The 20,216-nt window shown below is 38.0% G+C and overlaps 1 protein-coding gene across 5 annotated transcripts in view; it reads left to right on the top strand.

The window, feature by feature from the left end:
* Positions 1-20,216, top strand: part of AP-2alpha (adaptor protein complex 2, subunit alpha) — a 252,484-nt gene that overhangs the window by 51,492 nt on the left and 180,776 nt on the right. For all 5 annotated transcript variants that reach the window (XM_070088089.1, XM_070088087.1, XM_070088091.1 and 2 more), the window contains exon 6: positions 9,505-9,696. In XM_070088089.1, coding sequence (XP_069944190.1) covers positions 9,505-9,696 — 192 coding nt within the window. The remainder of the gene's footprint in view (positions 1-9,504; positions 9,697-20,216) is intronic.

Here is a 20,216-nt window from a genome sequence, read left to right as displayed (position 1 = left end):
ATTTGATTCCCCATAATTTAATCCCACCCCTCTCCTTGTATATTTATTTATCCTCTTTTTCATAAAATATGTATTACTTATTACCAAATTTCTTTCTACACATAGCTCAATTAAAGGCTCCCCAATTACATTTACCCCTGGCACCCCAAATTTACCTACTACTCCCTCCATAACATTTTTACCCACTTTAGCATTGAAATCCCCAACCACCATTACTCTCACACTTGATTCAAAACTCCCCATGCATTCACTCAACATTTCCCAGAATCTCTCTCTCTCTCTCCTCTACACTTCTCTCTTCTCCAGGTGCATACACACTTACTATAACCCACTTTTCACATCCAATCTTTATTTTACTCCACATAATCCTTGAATTTATACATTTGTAGTCCCTCTTTTCCTGCCATAGCTTATCCTTCAACATTATTGCTACTCCTTCTTTAGCTCTAACTCTATTTGAAACCCCTGACCTAACCCCATTTATTCCTCTCCATTGAAACTCTCCCACCCCCTTCAGCTTTGTTTCACTTAAAGCCAGGACATCCAGTTTCTTCTCATTCATAACATCCACAATCATCTTTCTTATCATTTGCACAACATCCACTCACATTCAGACTTCCCACTTTGACAATTTTCTTCTTTTTCTTTTTAGTAATCTTTACAGGAAAAAGGGTTACTAGCCCATTGTTCCTGGCATTTTACTTGACATTATTGTTATTTATTATTATTATTATTTTATTTTTTTTATCACACTGGCCGATTCCCACCAAGGCAGGGCGGCCCGAAAAAGAAAAACCTTCACCATCATTCACTCCATCACTGTCTTGCCAGAAGGGTGCTTTACACTACAGTTTTTAAACTGCAACATTAACACCCCTCCTTCAGAGTGCAGGCACTGTACTTCCCATCTCCAGGACTCAAGTCCGGCCTGCCGGTTTCCCTGAATCCCTTCATAAATGTTACTTTGCTCACACTCCAACAGCACGTCAAATATTAAAAACCATTTGTCTCCATTCACTCCTATCAAACACGCTCACGCATGCCTGCTGGAAGTCCAAGCCCCTCGCACACAAAACCTCCTTTACCCCCTCCCTCCAACCCTTCCTAGGCCGACCCCTACCCCGCCTTCCTTCCACTACAGACTGATACACTCTTGAAGTTATTCTGTTTCGCTCCATTCTCTCTACATGTCCGAACCACCTCAACAACCCTTCCTCAGCCCTCTGGACAACAGTTTTGGTAATCCCGCACCTCCTCCTAACTTCCAAACTACGAATTCTCTGCATTATATTCACACCACACATTGCCCTCAGACATGACATCTCCACTGCCTCCAGCCTTCTCCTCGCTGCAACATTCATCACCCATGCTTCACACCCATATAAGAGCGTTGGTAAAACTATACTCTCATACATTCCCCTCTTTGCCTCCAAGGACAAAGTTCTCTGTCTCCACAGACTCCTAAGTGCACCACTCACTCTTTTTCCCTCATCAATTCTATGATTCACCTCATCTTTCATAGACCCATCCGCTGACACGTCCACTCCCAAATATCTGAATACGTTCACCTCCTCCATACTCTCTCCCTCCAATCTGATATTCAATCTTTCATCACCTAATCTTTTTGTTATCCTCATAACCTTACTCTTTCCTGTATTCACCTTTAATTTTCTTCTTTTGCACACCCTACCAAATTCATCCACCAATCTCTGCAGCTTCTCTTCAGAATCTCCCAAGAGCACAGTGTCATCAGCAAAGAGCAGCTGTGACAACTCCCACCCTGTGTGTGATTCTTTATCTTTTAACTCCACGCCTCTTGCCAAGACCCTCGCATTTACTTCTCTTACAACCCCCATCTATAAATATATTAAACAACCACGGTGACATCACACATCCTTGTCTAAGGCCTACTTTTACTGGGAAAAAATTTCCCTCTTTTCTACATACTCTAACTTAAGCCTCACTATCCTCGTAAAAACTCTTCACTGCTTTCAGTAACCTACCTCCTACACCATACACTTGCAACATCTGCCACATTGCCCCCCTATCCACCCTGTCATACGCCTTTTCCAAATCCATAAATGCCACAAAGACCTCTTTAGCCTTATCTAAATACTGTTCACTTATATGTTTCACTGTAAACACCTGGTCCACACACCCCCTACCTTTCCTAAAGCCTCCTTGTTCATCTGCTATCCTATTCTCCGTCTTACTCTTAATTCTTTCAATTATAACTCTACCATACACTTTACCAGGTACACTCAACAGACTTATCCCCCTATAATTTTTGCACTCTCTTTTATCCCCTTTGCCTTTATACAAAGGAACTATGCATGCTCTCTGCCAATCCCTAGGTACCTTACCCTCTTCCATACATTTATTAAACAATTGCACCAACCACTCCAAAACTATATCCCCACCTGCTTTTAACATTTCTATCTTTATCTCATCAATCCCGGCTGCCTTACCCCCTTTCATTTTACCTACTGCCTCACGAACTTCCCCCACACTCACAACTGGCTCTTCCTCACTCCTACAAGATGTTATTCCTCCTTGCCCTATACACGAAATCACAGCTTCCCTATCTTCATCAACATTTAACAATTCCTCAAAATATTCCCTCCATCTTCCCAATACCTCTAACTCTCCATTTAATAACTCTCCTCTCCTATTTTTAACTGACAAATCCATTTGTTCTCTAGGCTTCCTTAACTTGTTAATCTCACTCCAAAACTTTTTCTTATTTTCAACAAAATTTGTTGATAACAGCTCACCCACTCTCTCATTTGCTCTCTTTTTACATTGCTTCACCACTCTCTTAACCTCTCTCTTTTTCTCCATATACTCTTCCCTCCTTGCATCACTTCTACTTTGTAAAAACTTCTCATATGCTAACTTTTTCTCCCTTACTACTCTCTTTACATCATCATTCCACCAATCGCTCCTCTTCCCTCCTGCACCCACTTTCCTGTAACCACAAACTTCTGCTGAACACTCTAACACTACATTTTTAAACCTACCCCATTCCTCTTCGACCCCATTGCCTATGCTCTCATTAGCCCATCTATCCTCCAATAGCTGTTTATATCTTACCCTAACTGCCTCCTCTTTTAGTTTATAAACCTTCACCTCTCTCTTCCCTGATGCTTCTATTCTCCTTGTATCCCATCTACCTTTTACTCTCAGTGTAGCTACAACTAGAAAATGATCTGATATATCTGTGGCCCCTCGATAAACATGTACATCCTGAAGTCTACTCAACAGTCTTTTATCTACCAATACATAATCCAACAAACTACTGTCATTTCGCCCTACATCATATCGTGTATACTTATTTATCCTCTTTTTCTTAAAATATGTATTACCTATAACTAAACCCCTTTCTATACAAAGTTCAATCAAAGGGCTCCCATTATCATTTACACCTGGCACCCCAAACTTACCTACCACACCCTCTCTAAAAGTTTCTCCTACTTTAGCATTCAGGTCCCCTACCACAATTACTCTCTCACTTGGTTCAAAGGCTCCTATACATTCACTTAACATCTCCCAAAATCTCTCTCTCTCCTCTGCATTCCTCTCTTCTCCAGGTGCATACACGCTTATTATGACCCACTTCTCGCATCCAACCTTTACTTTAATCCACATAATTCTCGAATTTACACATTCATATTCTCTTTTCTCCTTCCATAACTGATCATTTAACATTACTGCTACCCCTTCCTTTGCTCTAACTCTCTCAGATACACCAGATTTAATCCCATTTATTTCCCCCCACTGAAACTCTCCTACCCCCTTCAGCTTTGTTTCGCTTAGAGCCAGGACATCCAACTTCTTTTCATTCATAACATCAGCAATCATCTGTTTCTTGTCATCCGCACTACATCCACGCACATTTAAACAACCCAGTTTTATAAAGTTTTTCTTCTTCTCTTTTTTAGTAAATGTTTACAGGAGAAGGGGTTACTAGCCCATTGCTCCCGGCATTTTAGTCGCCTCATACGACACGCATGGCTTACGGAGGAAAGATTCTTTTCCACTTCCCCATGGACAATAGAAGAAATAAAAAAGAACAAGAGCTATTATTATTATTATTATTATTAGATGGGGTTGTAAGAAAAGTAAATGCGAGGGTCTTGGCAAGAGGTGTGGAGTTAAAAGATAAAGAATCACACATAAAGTGGGAGTTGTCACAGTTGCTCTTTGCTGATGACACTGTGCTCTTGGGAGATTCTGAAGAGAAGTTGCAGAGATTGGTGGATGAATTTGGTAGGGTGTGCAAAAGAAGAAAATTAAAAGTGAATACAGGAAAGAGTAAGGTTATGAAGATAAAAAGATTAGGTGATGAAAGGTTGGACATCAGATTGGAGGGAGAGAGTATGGAGGAGGTGAATGTATTCAGATATTTGGGAGTGGACTTGTCAGCGGATGGGTCTATGAAAGATGAGGTGAATCATAGAATTGATGAGGGGAAAAGGGTGAGTGGTGCACTTTGGAGTCTGTGGAGACAAAGAACTTTGTCCTTGGAGGCAAAGAGGGGAATGTATGAGAGTATAGTTTTATTAACGCTCTTATATGGGTGTGAAGCATGGGTGATGAATGTTGCAGCGTGGAGAAGGCTGGAGGCAGTGGAGATGTTATGTCTGAGGGCAATGTGTGGTGTGAATATAATGCAGAGAATTTGTAGTTTGGAAGTTAGGAGGAGGTGCAGGATTACCAAAACTGTTGTCCAGAGGGCTGAGGAAGGGTTGTTGAGGTGGTTCGGACATGTAGAGAGAATGGAGCGAAACAGAGTGACTTCAAGAGTGTATCAGTCTGTAGTGGAAGGAAGGCGGGGTAGGGGTTGGCCTAGGAAAGGTTGGAGGGAGGGGGTAAAGGAGGTTTTGTGTGGGAGGGGCTTGGACTTCCAGCAGGCATGCGTGAGTGTGTGTGATAGGAGTGAATGGAGACAAATGGTTTTTAATACTTGACGTGCTGTTGGAGTGTGAGCAAAGTAACATTTATGAAGGGGTTCAGGGAAACCGGCAGGCCGGACTTGAGTCCTGGAGATGGGAAGTACAGTGCCTGCACTCTGAAGGAGGGGTGTTAATGTTGCAGTTTAAAAACTGTAGTGTAAAGCACCTTCTGGCAAGACAGTGATGGAGTGAATGATGGTGAAAGTTTTTCTTTTTCGGGCCACCCTGCCTTGGTGGGAATCGGCCAGTGTGATAATAAAAAAAAATTAATATTTATTATTATTTATTATTATTATTAATTATTATTAATTATTATTAATAATGTTGCAGTTTAACCCTTAACCCTTTGACTGTTTCAGGCCCCTTTCTGAAACTGTCATTCTATGTCGCTCAATTTTGAAAAAAACAAAAAAAATTCTTATGAAATGATAGAGAATCTTTTCCCGATGGTAATGACACCAAAAGTTCGAGATTTGGTCGAAAACTCCTGGAATTATGCTCCCGGGAAGTTAGCGGTCTTCGCGACATATGCGTATCGGCGATTTTGCCGACTTTGAGGATTATTTTCAGCCAATTCCATTGTTCCAGTTGACCAAACTCATAGCTATTTCTTTAGAACTCCATTTTAACTATCAGCTGAGTACAAGAAACCTCCCATTTACTAATTTGGGCTACCCAATTTGGTGGTCAGAAATTGGCAGTTTGGCCAATTTCACGCAAACTAAAAAAGATGCCAATTTCAAAATAGGGTCCAGAATAAACAAGGTAGACATTCGTGGCACTAAAATAACATATGCTCTGTTCATTAGTCACATCTCTAGGCCCCTCTTATATTATTATTGCTTTCTATTTTGATTTTTTATTTATACAAAAAAATACAAAATTTACTGTTATGCAGACTACTGCATTATTGTAAAAATGGTATAAATAATATCAGTGCACTAGTGAAAGAATATTAGACTCCTCAGTTGACGTGTATTGGACGTGTGGTGTGATTTATTTACTCCTGAACATTGGTAAAAATCGAACATTTCCGCTACTTTGAGCTCAGTTTCAAGGTCGTTTTCATCGTCAAAGTAATGAATATCATCTCTATTTCTGTAATATGTTTTCCATTTTATCACCTAAGACCATGAAAATGCGAATACAACGATAAATACTATACGAAAATACACCTCAAAGTCGGCGTTTTATTCCAAAAATACGATCAGTTTTTTTTTTCTTATTACGCAATGTGTGCTGCAGGATTTTTTTTGTGGTGTGCACTGACCACACAGACCCATTCTCTCACATGTGGGCCTACCAGCTTTCTCCCGCTTGATTTGAAGCCGCTAGAATTATTGAGTATATATACGTCAGAAACATTGTCTCGTAAGACGTAATTTATACGTCGAAAACAGTCAAAGGGTTAAATGGTCCAAACGTATATATACGTTTTTTCAACATCTGAAAGTATGTAAAAAAATGTAGATCTTATTATTATTAATTATTATTAATTATTATTATTAATTATTATTAATAATAATGTTGCAGTTTAACCCTTAAATGGTCCAAACGTATGTAGTATATGTTTTTTCAACATCTGAAAGTATGTAAAAAAATGTAGATCTTCTTTTTTGTTTTACATTTGAAAATGTGTAAAAAAAAAAAAACTTATCTACATTTTTTTGTTACATTTGAAAATGTTAAAAAAAAGTAGATCTACTTTTGTAGCACTACGAATTTGAACATCGATTTGTTTGGACCATTTAAGGGTTAAAAACTGTAGTGTAAAGCACCCTTCTGGCAAGACAGTGATGGAGTGAATGATGGTGAAAGTTTTTCTTTTTCGGGCCACCCTGCCTTGGTGGGAATCGGCCAGTGTGTTAATAATAAAATATTATATTATTATTTTTTATTATTTATTATTATTAACACCAGCCATCTGCCATTGAGGCAGGGTGACCCAAAAACAACTGTAAACTTTCACTACTCACTCCATCACTGTTTTGCTTGAGGCATACTAATGCTAGTTTTTAAAACTGCAAATATTCCTGCCCCTTCTTCAGTGCAGGCACTGTACTTCAACTGTGGAGACTTGTTTTTTGAAACATTCTCTACAACGTTATTGTTTGTTTTCTCGGGAATTTTCAGACTGTTAACTTGGTGTCTGTGTAGCTCTAAGTTTTCCATCAGATTTTGTACTGTCATTACTTTCAGAAAAAGATTATCTACCATTTCAGGAAAAAAAAATTTTCTTAACCCCTTGACTGTTGCAACCCCAAATCCTGAAGTGTCTCCTGGTGTCGCAAAAATTAAAAAAAAAAAAATCTTATGAAATGATAGAGAATCTTTTCCCAATGGTAATGTCACCAAAAGTACGAAATTTGATGGAAAGCTTACGGAATTACACTCTTGCAAAGTTAGTGACCTCAGCAATATTAACGAATCGGCGATTTCCCCCACTTTGAGCCCTATTTTTGGCTAATTCCATCGTTCCAGTCAAGCAAACTCGTAACTATTTAGAACTTCATTTGTTCTATTGATTGAATACAAGAAACCACCATTTACCGATTTCAACTACCCAATGGTGGTCAGAAATTGGCAATTTGGCCAATTTCACGCAAATTAAAAAATATGCCAATTTCAAAATTGGGGTCCAGAATGAACAATGCAGACATTCCTGGCTCTAAAATAACATTTTCTTTGTTCATCAGTCACGTCTCCAGGCCCCTCTGATACTACTCTTGCTTTCTATTTTGAATTCTTATTCAAACAAAAAATAGAAGATTTACTGTTATGCAGACTATTGCAATATTGTAATAATTGTATAAATAATGCCAACCCATTCATGACTGCATATTAGAATGGCTACTTGGACATTTATTGGATAATGACATCATTTATTTACTTTTGAACATAGGCAAAAATCAGACATTTCCCCTAGTTTGAGCTCCATTTCAAGGTTCTTTTCCTAGTAAAACCAATCAAAATCACCTCTGTTCCTATAATATGTTTTCCATCCTATCAAATGATACCAAGAAAATGAGAATACAACCATAAATACTATATGAAAATAGACCACAAAGTCGGCGTTTTAATTAAAAAAAAAAGGTTGATTTTTTTTTTCGTGCACTGCGTGCTGCAGGATTTTTTTTATATGGTCCACACAGACTCATTCTCTCACACGTGGGCCTACCAGCTTTCTCCTGCTTGATTTGAAGCCGCTTGAATTTGAGTATATATACATCCAACACGGTGGCTCGTAAGACTTATATATGTGACCGAAACAGTCAAAGGGTTAAACAGTGGACACTGAGAGCAATATTAAATTTGAGGGTCTGCGCAATGAAGGGGTTAAATTGTTTGACTTCATTTAAAAATGTTGGATTTCTTTAATTTTCCTTCAATTTTAATGACTACCCTTCAGTTTTTTTTCTCTGTTGTGCACACTTCCCTACAAATTTGCAGCTTTTGATTTTCAAACATTTTTTTAAGAATGGGCAACCAGTGAATAAATTGATTTATTCATTTCATTGGCTAAGTGGCTTTAGCATGCCTAGCATTTTTTGTTTTCCTACACATGTTAATATTAACCAGATTAGTGACATGTGCAGATAGGGTCTATGAAATGCAAAATGATCTCAAATTTGAAACCAAGTTTGTACAAACAGAATTTTGTCTTCATACATTTGTAGGGATGGCTGTATTCCCAAGTAAGTTTAGATATTTATTAGATGCAGTTTTCATTACTAATGTTTCACATGCAGTACGAATAATTTGCATTGTTGCATTTTGCGCTGGGTGTAGGCACACAGTTGTGACATGATTATCAGTTAATTTAGAAGGGATGCAGGAACTTAGTAACTAATATTTTCATTATGATGCATGTTGCTATTTGATATTTTGGTTTTGTCTTCTAGTTAATGATCTAATATCTTAAATTTGTATTTTTAAATGCAGGAAATAGCCTTTGACTTGTGAAATCATAATTGCAAATGAATCAGTGCGAGTCGAGTTTGAACCCATGTCTATTGAGGCCTAAAACTCGTGCCATTGGTTTTAGCCTCGCTCATTCTGTAATTTGATTTAAATACCCTTTGCTTTAGTTAGCAGAACTCTTTCCCAAGAGAAAAATTCTGTAACATCCTATTTTTTTTATCCAGTGTAAAGAATCTTTTAAACCCCCTTTACTCTCCTGATATTAAACTTTACTTTATATATGATCCTTACTTTTGAACTTTTCACTTGCAACTTGATAATGGTTCTAGGTGAATTTGAACATTGTTCAGTTTTCATTTATATTTTTGGACTGCCAGTGATTAATTCCAGTTACAGTATATATTATGGCTTAATCATTTGTATTTTTTGTTGACTATGAGGTGAAGAAAAGTGAATTTACTTCATTTTGCAGAGCTGATAGTTTTTCATTAGCTAGGCATAGAATATAGTTGAAGAGAAGTTGTTTACCTATATTTTTTTAATCATCATTCTTGAAAGAAAGGGTGTATGGATAAACTAAACTGTTAAAAAATAATGTTTTAATATACTGTATTTTTTATTACTACAGATAGTAACAGCAAGTTACACAGATCTACAAGACTATACGTACTACTTTGTTCCTGCTCCTTGGCTATCGGTGAAGCTGCTGCGGCTTCTCCAACACTATCCACCACCAGATGACCCTGGTGTTCGTGGCAGATTAAATGAATGCCTAGACACCATTCTCAATAAAGCTCAGGAGCCACCAAAGTCTAAAAAAGTATGAAAAGATGAGTGCAGAGATCAGTTTTTATTCATTTATGGGATCCAAGTTCATTTATGTTCCTCACAAATGTCTTAAATTTTTTCCCAGTAAAAGTAGGCCTTAGACAAGGATGTGTGATGTCACCGTGGTTGTTTAATATATTTATAGATGGGGTTGTAAGAGAAGTAAATGCGAGGGTCTTGGCAAGAGGCGTGGAGTTAAAAGATAAAGAATCACACACAAAGTGGGAGTTGTCACAGCTGCTCTTTGCTGATGACACTGTGCTCTTGGGAGATTCTGAAGAGAAGTTGCAGAGATTGGTGGATGAATTTGGTAGGGTGTGCAAAAGAAGAAAATTAAAGGTGAATACAGGAAAGAGTAAGGTTATGAGGATAACAAAAAAATTAGGTGATGAAAGATTGGATATCAGATTGGAGGGAGAGAGTATAGAGGAGGTGAACGTATTCAGATATTTGGTAGTGGATGTGTCAGCGGATGGGTCTATGAAAGATGAGGTGAATCATAGAATTGATGAGGGAAAAAGAGTGAGTGGTGCACTTAGGAGTCTGTGGAGACAAAGAACTTTGTCCTTGGAGGCAAAGAGGGGAATGTATGAGAGTATAGTTTTACCAACGCTCTTATATGGGTGTGAAGCGTGGGTGATGAATGTTGCAGCGAGGAGAAGGCTGGAGGCAGTGGAGATGTCATGTCTGAGGGCAATGTGTGGTGTGAATATAATGCAGAGAATTCGTAGTTTGGAAGTTAGGAGGAGGTGCGGGATTACCAAAACTGTTGTCCAGAGGGCTGAGGAAGGGTTGTTGAGGTGGTTCGGACATGTAGAGAGAATGGAGCGAAACAGAATGACTTCAAGAGTGTATCAGTCTGCAGTGGAAGGAAGGCGGGGTAGGGGTCGGCCTAGGAAAGGTTGGAGGGAGGGGGTAAAGGAGGTTTTGTGTGAGAGGGGCTTGGACTTCCAGCAGGCATGCGTGAACGTGTTTGATAGGAGTGAATGGAGACAAATGGTTTTTAATACTTGACGTGCTGTTGGAGTGTGAGCAAAGTAACATTTATGAAGGGATTCAGGGAAACCGGCAGGCCGGACTTGAGTCCTGGAGATGGGAAGTACAGTGCCTGCACTCTGAAGGAGGGGTGTTAATGTTGCAGTTTAAAAACTGTAGTGTAAAGCACCCTTCTGGCAAGACAGTGATGGAGTGAATGATGGTGAAAGTTTTTCTTTTTCGGGCCACCCTGCCTTGGTGGGAATCGGCCAGTGTGATAATAAAAAAATAAAATAACTGTGTAGAGTACAGTCTTGGCAACAGCGCACTTCTCAAAGACTGCTTATCGTGCCTTGGACCAGACGAGCCTAGATTCACTAAACACTGGCGACACAGAAAATTACATTTATGTGTAGTAGGTTGGTAGACAGCAACCACCCAGGGAGGTACTACCATTCTGCCAAGTGAGTGTAAAACTAGAGTCTGTAATTGTTTTACATGATGGTAGGATTGCTGGTGTCTTTTTGTCTGTCTCATAAACATGCAAGATTACAGGTACGTCTTGCTACTTCTACTTACACTTGGGTCACACTAAACATACGTGTACACATTTATTTATACACGCTCGTCTGAGTTTTCTTTGATTTTATCTTAGTTCTTGTTCTAATTACTTTTCCTTTTATATCCATGAGGAAGTGGAATAAGAATCTTTCCTCTGTAAGCCATGCATGTTGTAAAAGTCAACTAAAATGCCAGGAACAGTGGGCTAGTAACCCCTTTTCCTGTAAAAATTACTAAAAAGAAGAAGAAAATTGTCAAAGTGGGAAGTTTAAATGTGCATGGATGTTGTGCGAATGATAAGAACGAAATGATTGTGGATGTTATGAATGAGAAGCTGGATATCCTGGCTTGAAGTGAAACAAAACTGAAGGGGGTGGGTGAGTTTCAGTGGAGACGAATAAATGGGATTAGGTCAGGGGTTTCTAATAGTTAGAGCTAAAGGAGCAATAATGTTGAAGGATAAGCTATGGCAGGAAAAGAGGGACTATAAATGTATTAATTCAAGGATTATGTGGAGTAAAATAAAGGTTGGATGTGAGAAGTGGGTTATAGTAAGTGTTTATGCACCTGGGGAAGAGAGAAGTATACAGGAGAGAGAGAGATTTTGGGAAATGCTGAGTAATTGCATGGGGAGTTTTGAACCAAGTGTGAGAGTACTTGTGGTTGGGGATTTTAATGCTAAAGTGGGAAAAAATGTGAAGGGAGTAGTAGGTAAATTTGGGGTGCCAGGGGTAAATGAAAATGGGGAGCCTTTAATTGAGCTATGTGTAGAAAAAGGTTTGGTAATAAGTAATACATATTTTATGAAAGAGGATAAATATATATACAAGGTATGATGTAGCATGTAATGAAAGTAGTTTTAGATTATGTATTGGTGGATAAAAGGTTGATGGGGAGGCTCCAGGATGTACACGTTTATAGAGGGGCAACTGATATATCGGATCATTATCTAGTTGTAGCTACAGTTAGAGTAAGAGGCGGATGGGATAAGAGGAAAATGGCAACAAGAAGTAAGAGGGAGGTGAAAATGTATAAACTAAGGGAGGAGGAAGCTCGGGTGAGATATAAGCAACTATTGGCAGAAAGGTGGGCTGGTGCAGGTATGAGTAGTGGGGGGGGGGGTGAAGAGGATTGGAGTAGTTTTAAAAATGCAGTATTAGAATGTGGGGCAGAAGTTTGTGGTTATAGGAGGGTGGGTGCAGGAGGAAAGAGGAGTGATTGGTGGAATGATGAAGTAAAGGGTGTGATAAAAGAGAAAAAGTTAGCTTATGAGAGGTATTTACAAAGCAGAAGTGTTGTAAGAAGAGCAGAGTATATGGAGAGTAAAAGAAAGGTGAAGAGAGTGGTGAGAGAGTGCAAAAGGAGAGCGGATGATAGTGGGAGAGGTACTGTCAAGAAATTCTAATGAAAATAAGAAACAATTTTGGAGTGGGTTAAACAAGTTAACCCCTTCAGGGTCCAAGGCCCAAATCTGAAGTGGTGCCCCAGTGTCCAAGAATTTAAAAAAAAACAAAAATTGTTATTTTTCTTATAAAATGGTAGAGAATCTTCTTGTGAAGGTAATAAAACAAAAAGTACGAAATTTGATGGAAAATTTACGAAATTATGCTCTTGCGAATTTTGATGTGTCAACGATATTTACTAATCGGCGATTTTGCCAACTTTGACTCCCATTTTAGGCCAATTACATTATTCCAGTCAACCAAATTCTTAGCTATTTCACTAGTATTACTTCTATTCTATCGATTGAGCACAAGAAATCACCAGGTCAACTGTTTCAACTACAAATTGAAGTGATCGGAAATTGTTAATTTGGCCAATTTAACACAAAGTTCAAAATATTCCAATTTCAAAATAGGGTCCAGAATAAACAATGTAGGTATTCCTGGAACTAAACTAACATTTCCTCTGTTCATTAGTTACATTTTGAGACTTTACAAATAAATTCCATTTTGATTTTTTATTCACATGATGAATTTTTATTCACACCAAAAAATAGAAGATTTACTGTTATGCAATACTGTAATAATTGTATAAATATCATCACCATATTTGTGAATGTATATTAGACCCACCAGCTGGCGTGTATTAGATGTGTGAGGTCGTTTGTTTACTTTTGAATATTGGCAAAAATTTAACATTTCTGCTACTTTGAGCTCGGTTTCAAGCCATTTCCAGTGCTAAAACCAATCAAAATCATCTCTCTTTCTGTAATGTGTCTTCCATTCTATCAAATGAGACCAAGAAATCGCAAATACAACTATAAAAAACACACGGAAAAACACTGCGAAGTCGCTGTTTTAATCGAAAAGGCATGATTTCAGTTTTTTTTTCTCTCATTATACAGTGTGCTGCAGGATCTGTTTTATGTGGTGCACACATACCACATAGATGTATTCTCTCATATCTAGGCCCAAATGTACCACTCACAGTTTATCAGGGTGAGCTGAGCTCATGACGTAGATCTACAGTTTGGACCCTGAACATAAAGCCGTAGATCTATGGGACGGACCCTGAAAGTGTTAAGAAAGCCTAGGAAACAAATGGATTTATCAGTTAAAAAGAGAGAAGGGGAGTTAGTAGATGGGGAGATGGACGTTTTGGGTAGAGGGCGAGAATATTTTGAGGAACTTTTAAATGTCATCGAAGAAAGGGAGGCGGTAATTTCATGCACTGGCCAGGGAGGTATATCATCTTTTAGGAGTGAAGAAGAGCAGGATGAGAGTGTGGGGGAGGTGCGTGAGGCATTACGTAGAATGAAAAGTGGTAAAGCAGCTGGAACTGACGGGATCATGACAGAAATGTTAAAAGCAGGTGAGGACATAGTGTTGGAGTGGTTGGTATTTTTGTTTAATAAATGTGTGAAAGAGGGGAAGATACCTAGGGATTGGCAGAGAGCGTGTATAGTCCCTTTATATATAAAGAGAGGGGGGACAAAAGAGATTGTAAAAATTATAGAGGAATAAGTTTACTGAGTATACCAGGAAAAGTGTACGGTAGGGTTATTATTGAAAGAATTAGAGGCAAGACAGAATGTAGAATTGCGGATGAGCAGGGAGGCTTCAGAGTGGGTAGGGGATGTGTAGATCGTGTTTACATTGAAGCATAAATGTGAGCAGTATTTAGATAAAGGTAGGGAAGTTTTTATTGCATTTATGGATTTAGAAAAGGCATATGATAGTGGATAGGGGAGCAATGTGGCAGATGTTGTAAGTATATGGAATAGGTGGTAAGTTACTAAATGCTGTAAAGAATTTTTATGAGGATAGTGAGGCTCAGGTTAGGGTGTGTAGAAGAGAGGGAGACTACTTCCCGGTAAAAGTAAGTCTTAGACAGGGATGTGTAATGTCACCATGGTTGTTTAATATGTTTATAGATGGGGTTGTAAAGGAAGTAAATGCTAGGGTGTTTGGGAGAGGGGTGGGATTAAATTTTGGAGAATCAAATTCAAAATGGGAATTGACAGTTACTTTTTGCTGATGATACTGTGCTTATGGGAGATTCTAAAGAAAAATTGCAAAAGTTAGTGGACGAGTTTGAGAATGTGTGTAAAGGTAGAAAATTGAAAGTGAACATAGAAAAGAGTAAGGTGATGAGAGTATCAAATGATTTAGATAAAGAAAAATTGGATATCAAATTGGGAAGGAGGAGTATGGAAGAAGTGAATGTTTTCAGATATTTGGGAGTTGTCAGCGGATGGATTTATGAAGGATGAGGTTAATCATAGAATTGATGAAGGAAAAAAGGCGAGTGGTGCATTGAGGTATATGTGCAGGCAAAAAATGTTATCTATGGAGGCAAAGAAGGGAATGTATGAAAGCATAGTAGTACCAACACTCTTATATGGGTGTGAAGCTTGGGTTGTAAATGCAGCGAGGAGGCAGTTGGAGGCAGTGGAGATGTCCTGTCTAAGGGCAATGTGTGGTGTAAATATTATGCAGAAAATTCGGAGTGTGGAAATTAGAAGGTGTGGAGTTAATATAAATATTAGTCAGAGGGCTGAAGAGGGTTTGTTGAGGTGGTTTGCTCATTTAGAGAGAATGGATCAAAGTAGAATGACATAGAGAGCATATAAATCTGTAGGGGAAAGAAGGCAGGGTAGGGGTCGTCCTCGAAAAGGTTGGAGGGAGGGGGTAAAGGAGGTTTTGTGGGCGAGGGGTTTGGACTTCCAGCAAGCGTGCGTGAGCATGTTAGATAAGAGTGAATGGAGACAAATGGTATTTGGGACCTGACGATCTGTTGGAGTGTGAGTAGGGTAATATTTAGTGAAGTGATTCAAGGAAACCGGTTATTTTATATAACCGGACTTGAGTCCTGGAAATGGGAAGTACAATGCCTGCACTCTAAAGGAGGGGTTTGGGATACTTGCAGTTTGGAGAGAGATGTTGTGTGTTTTTATACGTATATACTTCTAAACTGTTGTATTCTGGGCACCTCTGCAAAAACAGTGATTGTGTGAGTGAGGTGAAAGTGTTGAATGATGATGAAAGTTTTTTTTTATCTTTTTGGGGATTTTCTTTCTCTTTGGGTCATCCTGCCTTGGTGGGAGACAGCCGACTTGTTGAAAAAAAAAAATTAATTAAAGTGCCCCAGAGCAATAAAATACATTAATTACCTTTAAAATATTTGTAATCTTAATGTAGGGTGAGAGGTGAGTTATGTTTGTAGGAAGTCAGGTTTGTAACGTACGGTAACCAGCCAGGGCAGCCCACTACACCCCACCCACATGTTATGTAAACAAACCAGGTGAACACGTCTGGTTTGTGTTAGTACTCTTTTTGTATTGTACCATAAGACAAACACTACATTGTGTAGAAGTTGTCTCCATGTTTATACAGTAGAATAAATGAAGGGAAATACTCCCATTCTCATGTAACACCATATTTAGAAGAAATGAAGCTCTTGAGTGAAGGCATATGGAAATAAGTCACTTTGACTGTTTTGGGATGTCCTAGGTTCTCTACACATATGCTGCTATGTATGATAATCTATGTAACTGTACATTTGTATACCTGAATTAACTTACTCACTTACTTACATACAAAAGGAATAATTTTCTAGTTATCCCCAGTAATATTATAGTGTACACATTTTCTTAGATGTTGGGCTACAAGTTGCCTGGCTACCATTTCTCATATTTGTTAATTTATTCTACTGTGGGATGTATTTATCATGTTTATATGTTACGTAGCATGTTCATTATACAATTTTGAAAAAAGTATCATAGGTGGATTAATGGAAATGTCTATATTAGCGTAATATATATGACATTTAATGCACCCAAGAGATTACGTATTATTAACCCTTGGACTGTCACAACCCCAAATCCTGAAGTGTCTCCTGGTGTCGCAAAATACTTGAAAAAAAAAAAAATTTATTATGAAATGAGATAATCTTCTCCCGATGATAACGACACCAAAATTATGAAATTTGATAGAAAAGTTACTGAATTATGATCTCGTGAAGCTAGTGACCTTGGCAACATTTACGCATCGGTGATTTCACCCACTTTGAGCCCTGTTTTCGGCCAATTTCATCATTCCAGTCCACCAAACTCGTAGCTGTTTCTTTAGAACTCCATTTGTTCTATCGATTGAGTACAAGAAACCACCCATTTACTTATTTCAACTACCCAATAAAGTGGTCAGAAATTGGCAATTTGGCCAATTTCATGCAAATTAAAAAATGTCAATTTCAAAATAGGGTCCAGAATAAACAATGCAGACATTCCTGGCACCAAAATAACATTTCTCAGTTCATCAGTCACTTCTTCAGGCCCCTGTTATAATACTCTTGCTTTCTTTCTTTTTTTTTTTTTTTTTTTTTTTTATTCACACAAAAACCTAGAAGATTTACTGTTATGCAGACTACTGCAATATTGTAATAATTGTATAAATAATGTCAACCCATTCGTGACTGCATATTAGAATGGCTAGTTGGACATTTATTGGAAAATGATATCATTTGTTTACTTTTGAACATCGGCAAAAATCAAACATTTCCCCTACTTTGAGCTCCATTTCAAGATCCTATTTCATAGTATAACCAATCAAAATCACTTCTATTTCTATAATATGTTTTCTATCAAATGAGACCAAGAAAACAAGAATACAACCATGAATACTATGGGAAAAAAAAAAATCGGCATTTTAATTCAAAAACATGGTCCGTTTTTTTTTATCATTATTCACTACATGCTGCAGGGTTTTTTTTATACTGCACACAATGACCACACCGACCCATTCTCTCACATGTGGGCCTACCAGCTTTCTCCTGCTTGATTTGAAGCCGCTAGAATTTTTGAGTATATATACGTCAGAAACATTGGCTCGTAAGATGTATTTATACATCGAAAACAGTCAAAGGGTTAATGTTATGCAGACTACTGCATTATTGTAATAATTGTACATGTATAAATAATGTCAACCCATTCACGACTGCATATTGGAATGGACAGTGACGTCATCTGTTTACTCTTAACTTCGCCAAAGAATCGAACATTTCTCCTACTTTGAGCTCATTTTCAAGGTACTTTTTGTCATGAAACCAATCAAAATCATATATATTTCTGTAATATATCTTCCATTCTATCAATTGAGACCAAAAAAATGAGAATACAACTATGAAAACCATACGAAAATACCATGAAGGGGAGGCTAATTGCTGAGAAGTGAACTCCATTATTTATGGTTCGATTTCCTTCATTTTTGGTGTACTTTAAGAAGCATTCTTTCCATCATACATTGCCCAAGTTTCAATAAGATAGTCCAACAAACAATTGAGATACAATTCCCTAGATCAAGAGCAAGAGCCCTTCACCAGCGTCAAGGAATCTCCCTTGAGGCCCGCTCTCTTATGGAAATTTCGCTCGCGTATGGAAGCAAAAAATCGACTGATCGACTTCTTGTATTTGGAAAAACTCGCACCTGGATGTGCTCGCAAGTAGAGGTTCCACTTTACATTTTTTTTTTTTTAAGTCGGCTGTCTCCCACCGAGGCAGGGTGACCCAAAAAGAAAGAAAATCCCCAGAAAGAAAATATTTTCATCATTCAACACTTTCACCTCACTCACACATTATCACTGTTTTTGCAGAGGTGCTCAGAATACAACAGTTTAGAAGTATATACATATAAAGATGCACAGCATATCCCTCCAAACTGCCAATATCCCAAAACCCCTCCTTTAACCCTTTCAGGGTCCAAGGCCCAAATCTGGAGACATGCACCAGTGTCCAAGAATTTTCAAAAAAAAAAATTTATTATTTTTTCTTATGAAATCGTAGAGAATCTTTTTGTGAAGGTAATAAAATAAAAAGTACGAAATTTGGTGGAAAATTGACGAAATTATGCTCTCGCGAATTTTGATGTGTCAGCGATATTTACGAATCGGCAATATTGCCGACTTTGACTCCCATTTTAGGCCAATTACATTATTCCAATCAACCAAATTCTTAGCTATTTCACTAGTATTACTTCTATTCTATCGATTGAGCACAAGAAATCGCCAAGTCAACTGTTTCAACTACAAAATAGTGATCGGAAATTGTTAATTTGGCCAATTTAACACAAAGTTCAAAATATTCCAATTTCAAAATAGGGTCCAGAATGAACAATGTAGGCATTCCTGGCACTAAACTAACATTTCCTCTGTTCATTAGTTATGTTTTGAGGCTTTACAAATAAATTCCATTTTGATTTTTTATTCACATGATGAATTTTTATTCACACCAAAAAATAGAAGATTTACTGTTATGCAATACTGTAATAATTGTATAAATATCATCACCATATTTGTGAATGTATATTAGACCCACCAGCTGACATGTATTAGACGTGTGAGGTCGTTTGTTTACTCTTGAATATCGGCAAAAATTTAACGTTTCTGCTACTTTGAGCTCAGTTTCAAGCCATTTCCAGTGCTAAAACCAATCAAAATCATCTCTATTTCTGTAATATGTCTTCCATTCTATCAAATGAGACCAAGAAATCGCAAATACAACTATAAAAAACATACGAAAAAACACTGCAAAGTTGCTGTTTTAATCGAAAAATCATGATTTCATTTTTCTTCTCTCATTATACACAGTGTGCTGCAGGATCTGTTTTATGTGGTGCACACATACCACATAGATGTATTCTCTCATATCTAGGCCCAAATGTACCACTCACAGTTTATCAGAGTGAGCTGAGCTCATGGCGTAGATCTATGGTTTGGACCCTGAACGTAAAGCCGTAGATCTACGGGACGGACCCTGAAAGGGTTAAAGTACAGGCATTGTACTTCGCATTTCCAGGACTCGGGTCCGGCTATATGTGTACATATATGTACATATAAAATATGCAATAACTTGGAAATTTTGTAAAGTTTCCAGACATAATAGAGAGATGTGCTCGCGGAGAATGTAAACAAACCGGGTGGGGTGCGCCGTATTAGAAAGACCAGGAGCCGTATAGCAAGCTTTGGTCATAATTTGAAATCGTATTAGCAGAACGACGTAAGGCGAAATGCTGTAAAGCTGGGTCCTAGTGTATTGGTCTTACAGGCCACTTAAGTTACTTGAAAAAATGTGTATGTGTTGGTAGAATTACTGACAATGTGATGTAAAAGGATACAAGTGCAACTAATGTGACATTTTATTGTGGCAATGTTTTGCTCTCCAGGAGCTTTGTCAAGTCATTACAAACAATACATGTACACAGAGGGTATATATAGGCTTAAAGTGAGGTGTAATACTAGTGGTGGTATTAGTAGTAGTAGTAATACAATATGGTAGAACAATTAACTTGCATATGAGTAAAAGGATATACAGTGGACCCTCCATTTTCGTCATTCTCCGTTATCACCGATTTCGGTTTTGGCCGACTTTTTTCACTGATTTTTTTGCTTTGTTTTTGTCGATCGTAAGGAACCTGTCCGGTGTTGAGTGTGCAGACAAAGCCGCCTCCCACGCCATTCACAGCCAGTGTAGCGTTTTCT

The sequence above is a fragment of the Cherax quadricarinatus genome, chromosome 23, assembly GCF_038502225.1.
Source record: "Cherax quadricarinatus isolate ZL_2023a chromosome 23, ASM3850222v1, whole genome shotgun sequence".
NCBI lineage: Eukaryota > Metazoa > Arthropoda > Malacostraca > Decapoda > Parastacidae > Cherax > Cherax quadricarinatus.
This window is presented reverse-complemented; position numbering and strand designations above follow the sequence as displayed.